The sequence below is a fragment of the Mercenaria mercenaria genome, chromosome 5 (assembly GCF_021730395.1).
Source record: "Mercenaria mercenaria strain notata chromosome 5, MADL_Memer_1, whole genome shotgun sequence".
NCBI lineage: Eukaryota > Metazoa > Mollusca > Bivalvia > Venerida > Veneridae > Mercenaria > Mercenaria mercenaria.
In genome coordinates this window covers 48,559,889-48,570,146 of record NC_069365.1, presented here as the reverse complement: position 1 = coordinate 48,570,146, position 10,258 = coordinate 48,559,889, and the positions used below count along the sequence as shown (strand labels likewise).

Below are 10,258 nucleotides of genomic sequence, written 5' to 3'. Positions count from 1 at the left end.
TTCTTTTGGTGAACGTTTAACAAGGTTGTTTAAATTATTTCGATTCGTTAAAACAAACTTCAGCCAGAGCTAAAAAGAAAATCAAACGTCATTTTCTTCGAAACAGATGTTCCGTTTTTTTAAAGTGTCTTAGAATATTTCTTTCGTGACCATTTTCTAAAGTTATTAAAACACTCTAAAAACCATGACTATCGGGGAAGTATAAAATTTTCGTTTACCAGTTTGTATATAATTAAGCTTTGAAAGTCATCTCCTCTGAACTGGCAGTCTACAAGCCCGCTTAGCTCAGTGGGGAGAGCGCAGATCTATGGATCGCGGGATCGTGAGATCGTGAGTTCGATCCCCGGGCGGGGCGTATATTCTCCTTGATGATTTTATAAAAGACATTGTGTCGCTATCATTCGTCATCCAAATCTGCTTCATGTAGGGAAGTTGTCAGTTACTTGCGGGAAACAGGTTTATACTGATACAGAATCCAGAAACTCTGGTTAGGTTAACTGCCCGCCGTTACATAACCGAAATACTGTTGAAAAACGGCGTTAAACCCAAAACAAAGCAAAAACAAAAACGTAGTTTAGCTTTGTCCTCCCGTTTAGTACAGCTTAGCAGTGGTACAGAATTCAGGAACTGGGTTGTGTTAACTACCCGTCGTTACATAACAGAATTTATACTCTGTACTAAAAACTAGCAAAACAAGTGTGTACTTTTCCGCTATTATACAGAAATGTTCTTTATTAAGTCATTCAATTCTAGGAAATTTTTAATATACATTATTGATCATTTTACAAACAGAGATAGAGTGATTATATGTGTTTTTGAAACAGAATGGGTCACATTAGTTTCCACAATATTATTGCTAACTTCCTTCAGATTTCAAGTCCGTTTCCAGTATTTATCAACTTCGAACCATTGCAAGAAAGCAATGCTTTCAAACACAAAACGGTGAAATGGCGTGAAAAAGAAGTTAATTAAAAATTATTTTTTCTAGAACATCGACTCATGGATCTTAATAGTAAGACAACCATATGTAAGCTGTCTTGAACTGATACAAACCCGTTAAGTTTAACAAAAAATAAATTCATCAGATCAACTTTAGTCTTCGTTTAAAGTAACAACAAGACGTTATTGATCCAGTATTTTATCAATATTCGCATAGTAATACTCTTACGCATATTGCTATGAAACAACCATTGAATAATCTCACATATTTGATTTATAATTTCAACACAGAATAAAAATAACTTAGAAATACGATTTCTGTCTTCTGAAAAACAGTCATTTACAATCTTACAGAAAGCAAAATTTTGTGATCATTTGACCCATTTTAACGCCACGCAGAAATAGTAATTCTTTAATTTATTCAACTTTTTTGAACCTTTTTCATGTTTAACCGTCATCTTATGTTCTACAGCATAGCACGACATACACATATAACACATTTGTATACATTTACAAACAAATTCTTAAAAGGGTATGAAAAGCTCCATATACAATTATGTAAAGGACAGGAAATGCATAGTACAACGTTTTAAAACCTGACATTTAAGAGTATGTAGGCATGTTATTTTCAGTTATGATATTTCTGTACTCCTTAGTCTTGTAATAGCCGGTAACGTTAGCGCTATGTCGACTTAATTATACGGACAAAAAAGCAGTGCTTCCACAGTTGGTCTCTTAATTTAGATGAAATACCTACAAAATTTCAAATTCATATATAGCAGAAGGGTGTTTCAATTAAATTCTTATATGAAAAAAATAAGAAAAGGAAAAGCGCAGTTTCGTCAAAACATGGCAATATTGACGTTAGGTCGACATATAACTTGGCGCTATCACGACAAGCGCCGGGAAAAGGTGCTTCTAAATTTGTGTATTATTTTGTATAAAAGACGTTTCAGTAACAGACCAATGTTACGCCATATTGATACACTCTAAACTTATTATTAAGCGCACAGAATAACTTACTAGACGTCTGCTCACAATTAACTTTTTTTTCCACAGGTCGTGATTCCTCCCTTAATTTGACTTTGTTTAAACGCGGTTCCCTTTGACGCGACGTCGACCTACTATATACATGCGCAATGAAATTGTTAACTAAAGAGAATAGAAGAATTTATAAAAATATAGTCAGACGATGTTTAAATATGATTAAACACTACGTAGCGGTTATACGTGACGTGTATTAATCCAGTCTTGCAACACACTCGGCAGCCTTATTTCGCAGGGGTATAACCTCTTGATATTGTTTCGATATATTAAAATATGGTACTGCTATATATTGTCTTTGAATCGTTTTAAAGGCGCTCGGATTAATAGCCTTAAATTATTCTGTAGGACAAACGCGTCGTTGTGTTCAAATTACACACTTCCACTTCATATCCTCCCTTAAGTATATTAATTGTTTCATTATGTGTGGTAGGAAAACATTCCTATAATGATGGTAAGGTCCGGCTTATTATGTCACCACACAGGATAAGATTTTGATTTGTCTGTCTGTCCGTCTGTTCGCCAGAGAAATGTTTTGTTATGCATATCGCAAAAAGTATTTGATCTAGCGTCATAACACTTTCCTGAAATGTTCTTCAATATTATAATTTGCGCATCTGCGACAAACTTGAAAAGATGAGCTAATCTGATCGCAATGTATCCGTAGTCCATCGTCGTCGTCGTCCGAAATGAAAAAAAAAAACTGGGTCAGCTGGGATCAAAATGTCCCTGTTCTTCGAAAAGTCGAGCTAAAAACAGGCACATCCAAATTTATATCACCTACCTCATAGTGATGATATAATAACCCAAACCCTATTGCTGTTATAAACTATTTTTCCTACCGCGCATAATATATTAATCAAATTATGTTGAGACGGTCCCCTTGAAAATCGATCGTCTTAGGTGTCCACAGTCCACGTAGACTTAATTCGCAAATGTCTATATTGAAGACGTTTTACCCTTCTGATCATGATAGAACCATGATCGATAAATTCATGTTTCGAATACTCTGCATATTGAATACATTTCTTCATGATATAAGTATCTTAAAAGTTAAAAGAATACTAAATGCTGTGATTACATGCCTTAAAAGTTTAGAACTGAAAGGCACAAAATATATTCAGGGTATGAATTCAAGATGTGAAAATGTAAAAACACTTCAATATATTCAAGTGCTGTTGGTACGCCTTTATAAGATCTGGATAATTGATTTCCCTTGTGTCTGTGGATGTAAATTGTGGATGATACTTCGGGCACTTGCTCGAATTCTTGAATACATGATAGCAATATAATATGGATATTTGACGTGCGTTTTAAAACAATACTATTCTGTTAAACTGTGCACTTTGTTCTTCAATGTCTTCTACCCAACAAAAGTACACATAACTGCTAACCATTAATGTGACTGATTGCTAATGATATCGTCCTTCGCCTCAAAATGTATTATATCGCTGTTCAGTCGTTGCTTTGTAGCGGCTCCCAGAAAGAGGCTCCTCTTCAAGCACTTTTATATCGTTGTTTACTTTGTACGTACTCTGTGAAGACATAATAAAAAGTATTACTGTGGAAATTATGTAAGCTCTGGAGGGACATTTGTCTTCCGTACTTCCAAGTTTTTACTTCTAGCTTTTGAAATTTTCTCATCCAACTTCTTGACTTCTTATTTCCTACTTCTAATTTCCGCACTTCTGACCTCTAACTTCTGCACGTCTGATTTCTAACTTTCTGACTTTCGACTTCTGGTTTCCTTCTTCCACACTTCTTACTTTCGACTTCCGCACTTCTTTTTTCTAACTTTCTGTTTTCCGACTTCTAACTTCCATACTTCTTACTTCTTAGTAAGTTGTAAGTCAGAAGTTTTGAAGTTGGAAGTCAAAAGTCTGGAAGTCGAAAGCCAGAAGTTGGAAGTTTGAGGTAAGAAATAGGAAGTTTGATAGTTGGAAGTTAGAAGTCAGAAATCAGGAAGTTAGAACTTAGACGTTTAAAGTTGGAAGTCAAAAGAGTGGAACTTGGACGTCAGAAGTCAGGAAGTGAGAGGTCAGAAGTTGGGAAGTTGGAACTAAGAAGTACGGAAGTTGGAAATCAGAAGTCAAAAAGTTAGAAATAAGAAGTGTGGAAACTTTAAGTAAGAAATGAGGAGTTCGCAAGTTATAAGTTAGAAGTGAAGAAATTGGAAGTTAATAGTCAGAAGCGAGGTAGTTAAAACTTGGAAGTTGGAAATAAAAAGTTGGAAAGGTGGAAGTCAGAAGTCAGGAATTTAAAAGTCAGAAGTTCTAAAGTTAGACGTTTGATGGAAGAAGTGAAGAACTTGCAAGTAAGAAGTCTGGAGTTAAAAGTAGGAAGTACGGAAGTCAAATGTCCCTCCATGGCTTCCATAGGAAATAAAATGTATGTAGTTTCTTTAAAACTAACCGATGGCAATTTACAAAAAAAGTGCCAGTTAAAGCATATGAAAAGTTAAAGTTTAGTTATCTTTAAGTTATGAGATCTTTGGCGAATAAAGCAGAAAATTAAACGTTTACAATCATTGAGATTTAGACACATATATATTTATAAAATTTATGTAGAAAATCGGAAGAAACTACACGTTTTAAATTTAAGAACAACTTCATTTTTAATGTACATTTATACGGCGGAATGTATTGAATTTTAAGATCTTAGAGTTTAATTGATTTGAAGAACTACATACAAGTGTACATGCCGAACAAACTCAATCATTTAAGTATCTTTTCGTTTTTGACTGTTGTTTTTGGTTCAACGCCGTTTTTCAACAGTATTTCAGTCATGTAACAGCGGGCAGTTAACCTAACCAGTGTTCCTGTATTCTGTACCAGTACAAACCTGTTCTCCGCAAGTAACTGCTAACTTCCCCACATGAATTATCTGAGGTGGAGGACGAATGATTTCGTACCAAGCCTATGAATATTGATATTCTGAAGAAACAACAACCTTACGGTTAATTTATGTGACTGTTAAATAGCACCCACAAACAGTATAATTCAATTTTCATATACTATTGTATTTAGCACGTTACCTTCTTAGAACGTGACTTAATACATGAATAGAACACCAACTGTGAAATGGATATAAACACTGCTAGAACAAGTCCGCCAATCAATATATGAAAGACTCCAGACACATTGCTCAGATTAAGTCCCTTCTTTCCTTTTCCCTGAAAAGAAATTTTCATAGAATATCTAGAAACGCAACAAAATAAATGACACAAGTTAAGCAGAGACCTTTATACTATGCATATAATCATAAGTAGTAAACTCAAAACGTTTGGATGAATGATATCACATAACTTCATTCTGGTGACAAAATTGTTTTCTCGGAGTTTCATTAATGTATGTATAAGTTTATCTTGACCATAAAACACAGTATAACAAAGGAGTTTATTTTTTTTGTGGGGGGCGGATAACTGACTCCAACTTACACATTTTGAACCACTTGTAACCACTTTGTAGCTTTGATTAATATCATTTTATAATATCATATATATGTTAAATGACTTTAGTTGTTCCAGTTAATATCTTCCTTTGAAACAGCATTTAGAAAAATGGTGTTAAAGGTGAAAAACAACTTATATTTAAATAATCCATCTAATTTCATGTACTATTTTATACACTTAAATTAAAACTTAACATATAAACTATTTACTATGTAATGCAAAACTGAAATGTGTTTATACTCATCAAATATTTTTACACGAAGAAGGCACTATGAGCAAATTAAAAACGATGGAACTTAAATTTCTTGCGTGTCAGACAGGATTTTTTCGAGTGTGCTGGAAAAAGCCGTCTAACAACCCGGAGTGTACGATGACTCTCAGGCTGTTAAATAAAAACAATCATCAGTAAACCTATGCGAGAAGACAAATTTTAATCTTTACCCCACCAGCGGTTCCTCCACACTGGCCTTTTTGATACCACCATTTCTGTTCCAGTTTAAGAAGATCTCCTCTCTCTCTTATTTCTAGCAGCGCTATATTCAATTTAGTACTGCAAATATCATTCAATTTGTAAATAAAATTAATTTTACAGTGGAGGATCCATGTACTGAACTTTTGTTTTTAATTTTTTTGCATATTTGTGTTTGGTTTAACGCCGTTTTTAACAGTGTTTCAGTTTTAAAACCGTTACGGCGGACAGTTACCCGGATTCTGTACAGGCACAAAGATGTTCTCCACAAAAGTGCTTTTCCACATGAATCAAAGGTGGAGGACGAATCATTTCAGACACAAATTCTTTTATCAAATCGTTACGGAGAACATACGTCCAATTGAGCTATGCGAGCGGGCATTTTTAAACGTGCGATGTTATGCACGCGCCAAAATTCTCGCAATAAGATTGCTATTAATGCAGTTACTGTCAATATTTCAATTATTCAGTAATTTAATTAAGAATCTGAGTACGTACTTTTCTAATAAGACTTTGTAATGGCTCGGTATTTATGAAAATCAAACGACGAAATGTGGTACACAGCACTAACATCATCAAGAAAAAAAAAAAGAAATAATCACATCCAAAAATAAATCATCTTATTGTATGATTAAATTGAAATAATTGTGTTAATTATATCATTAAAAATTAATATTCACAGACAACGAATATCAATATCATAAAAGCATAAGCAATTATGTGCGGTACGTAAAGTCTAAGGAATTGATACATTTTTTAAAACAAAATCTGATCATTAGAACAAAAACGGAAATGACAGTTTTAAAAATTACCTTAAAGGTGAAAATTTTCTTGTTGCAATGCCATATCCTTTTTCATCCAGATTTCTACCTACTTTCATAGTTTTACAAGGCTTGCGTTGACTGTAGTAATTATTACTGGATGACTCGAGTAAAAATGCATATTTGCCCCTCCCACTGATTACACGTTTCCAGCCAGCTTTAGTATTTTCTACGTATACAGAGGGACTAGTTTCCTGCATTACTTCGTGCATCTGTTTATACACCATCACAGAAGAATCCTGAAAGTATATTCGAATTGAATTCGCTTTTTTCACTTCTGTTCGCTTGTGGTTACAGAGCATATATGTTGTAAGCTTCGTGTATCTATGAGATCGCGTAGATCTATTATTATTATTTTTATTTTATCAAGTCGTGAGTATTACTCTCAAATACCAGAAGTTAAAAGAAAATTCAAAAGCAGACTTTTGTAGTAGTATATCATGTTTGGCATTTTCAAAATTTGTAAAAGTTATGAAATATGTTACTAAAATCAATTGTTTTCTTTTTCCTATTTTCATTCATATCTGTTTATCTTAAACAAAACTATTTGGCAATTATATTTATTTCATGTTGCCAGAAATATCTACATTCTATCAAAACAAGAAACTAAAGATATCATTGAAAGTAATTAATACCTCAAGACCAGACCTTGATAAGAAAAAGTGAAATGTTTGATAATGTCCTTTGAATGTTCAAGTAGTTTAGAAGATATAGGGCGGAAACAGTTTTGAGCTAATTTGACCTCTGTGTGTGACCATGAGTGACCATGAATTTGTTCCTAGTAGGATTGGTTCTGCACTCTACATGTCATCTTGAAAAGGTTTACTAATAACAATTGTATAAAGATTCTTCCAGTGGTTAAGATATGTAGCGAACACAAAATTCATCTGTCTGTTCTTTGAAATCTTAAGTGATCCAGACCTTGAACTTTGTGGCTTGGGTTGTGCACTCTGCATGTTGTCGTGATAAGGGTAACAACTGATGCTAATTGAATGAAATTCATTTCGTGTTTACAATTATGGAGCGGACACAATTTAAAGCTATGTGATCTTTGACATCTTAGCGTGACATTGACCTTGAACCTAATGACCTAATGACGCCGTGTTGAAGCCAACAACAGATGCTAGGTTTATGACAATCCTGCCAGTGGTTAAGAAGATGTGGAGTGGACACAAATTTGAGCTATATCATCTTCTGCCTTCAAGTGTGATATTGGCCTTTATTCTAGTGTCTGGTTTGTGCTCTCTCTGTATGTCGTATTGAAAAGATAAATATTTGATGCCAGTTTTATGAAAATGTTCAAAGCACTTTTAAATTAGAAGACATAAAGCGGACATGAAGTTAGGCTATTTGACCATTTACACTTATTGTGGCCATGACCTTGAACCGAGCGACATGGGTGGTCTATGCATGTCGTCGTCTTGATGACGTTAATATTCGATGCAAGTTTTATGAAAATCTCACAAGCTGTTACAATACATGAAGCAGACATGCAGACAGGAAGTTGACATTTGATATTAAACTGTAGATTTATCCTTTACCTTAGGGTTTATGCTCTGCACTTCGTCTTGATGAGGTTAACAACTTATGATAGTTTAATGAAAATCTTTTTAGCTGTTAAGAAGATATGGGGCGGACACGAATAGTAACCAACAGACGGACCTACGTATGAACTGATATGCGTGACTCAAATATAACCATTATATACTTTATACCTAGGAGTATAATGGTCTAAATACATAGAAAATGTATGAACGTTTTGCAATAAATCAATGCTATCAATCTTAGCAAAAAGCTAATTTTGAACTATACCTTGAAAAAGTCATAAGTTGATCCTGCCTCTTGTGTACCATACTTTATCTTACTTTGTTTAACTAAGTCATCTACTGAATTGATAGGAGTTATTAGTCTTTCAAACGTTAAGCATGCAGCTAGATTCGCTGTATAAGAGGATATTGTGATAAGTGTAAAAAACCACCAGGCACTTGCAAGAATTCTACCTGAAAGCGATCTGTAAGAGAAAATATGAAACAAATAATATAAAGCTGTGAAAAGGGACTAATAAATCTTCGTTTTTGTGTGCCTTCATGTCCAACAAAATCGCTAACATTATAAACTCGGGTATATCGACTTAAGTATAAGAACATATAGTATATATATTTAGATTTATGTGATTTGATATCACTCGCACCAACTTGATTAGTAACGAAAATCATGTAGATACCTTGGAAATTCATCCGGCCCTTGTTGTAAAAGTGCACCTAATGAATACCAGATATTATTGCCAAATGAAAAAGTATCTGATGGGGCCTTTTCTCCATTACCCTCATTTCTCCATTCAAATGGACTGAATCTTCCCACCATATAGAGAATGAAACTGACAGCAAAAAATCCACACAATATGCATCCCCAAACTTCAAACGATAAAGGTTGCATAAAGGAAAACACCCAAGGTTTCTCTTTTTCCGGTTTCTTTATCATGATACTAATTCCGGTGCTCATGAAAGGTTTGGTAAAATAAACTGCTTCCTCTCTCTTGCGAGTTATCGTTAAACTAGCAAGAGCAATGTCAGCTTCCTAAAAATATATAGAAAAGGTTGACTTTAGAAAAGGCGCAGCAGGATCTGAGACTTAGAAAAATAGAAAACTATGAAGCATGAAAAATGTATTGTATATACCGATATGAATGAATGTGAATATATATTTCTTGTTAACTTTAAAATAAAGATACAAACACCACGGAAATTTTGTCATGCAGATAGAGCAATGCAACAAAAATTTGCTAGTATCTCTAATGATGTTAAAAGAAATTATTCTACTTCATAAATTTAGGTTATCTGTTTTAAAAATTCCAGTGACGTGTAATGTAAGTATGAGACCTTTCTTAATAACTCTCCAATCAGTCCATTCCACGAGTTGTTTACTTGAGATCCAAATTCCTCATCATCGACCAATTTTATGGTGTAATTCATGCCTATCTTTTCTGCTAACAGTTTCATCATATCTATACAATAGCCCTCAAATCTGTCATTTCCAACATGGGGCTCACCATTGTCATCCGCTTTCAATTGTATGAATGGTTCGCTCTAAAATCGAAAACAAATGTAGAATTTGTTATGTTGTTGCTTATTTAATAAAAGTCTGAAACCATTCTATAGCAGTTTAGTAATGTACCGTACTAATGTCTTCCGGTCTGTGAAATCCTAAAACTCTATTGGTTTACTGGTTTTATTTGCTTGGCTGGCTAACAATTTTCTTAAGGCTTCTAGTTCTATGTAAAAGAAGATGTTTAGATGATATGCAGAGCTGCCTAATTTTTAAAAGGACAGATTTATATATTGCACATGAACTTATAAAAATAAGAGAAATCATAAAAAAACGTATTCAATCATATTTTCTATTATATTCATTAGAATTTAGAGCTTTTGCAAATACATGAGAAAACGATTACTGAAAATTGGTTTTTACAGGTCAGACATTTTTTGGTCATAAAAACACATTTGACAGCCACATTATTAACAATGGTATTATGAG

At 33.8% G+C, this 10,258-nt stretch overlaps 1 protein-coding gene across 3 annotated transcripts in view; it reads right to left on the bottom strand.

The window, feature by feature from the left end:
* Window positions 1–692: 692 nt before the first annotated feature.
* The window catches only part of LOC123557112 (glutamate receptor 3-like), a 35,911-nt gene continuing 26,345 nt past the window's right edge, over window positions 693–10,258 (bottom strand). For 2 of the 3 annotated variants that reach the window (XM_045348374.2, XM_045348375.2), the window contains exons 11-17: window positions 9,604–9,810; window positions 8,949–9,301; window positions 8,537–8,735; window positions 6,716–6,963; window positions 5,876–5,984; window positions 5,018–5,155; window positions 695–3,518 (exon numbers count right to left, since the gene is read on the bottom strand). In XM_045348374.2, coding sequence (XP_045204309.2) covers window positions 3,417–3,518; window positions 5,018–5,155; window positions 5,876–5,984; window positions 6,716–6,963; window positions 8,537–8,735; window positions 8,949–9,301; window positions 9,604–9,810 — 1,356 coding nt within the window. In that variant the 3' untranslated portion in view covers window positions 695–3,416. Of the gene's footprint in view, window positions 3,519–5,017; window positions 5,156–5,875; window positions 5,985–6,715; window positions 6,964–8,536; window positions 8,736–8,948; window positions 9,302–9,603; window positions 9,811–10,258 lie in introns of all 3 variants that reach the window. The other variant, XR_006687567.2, reaches the window with a different exon arrangement.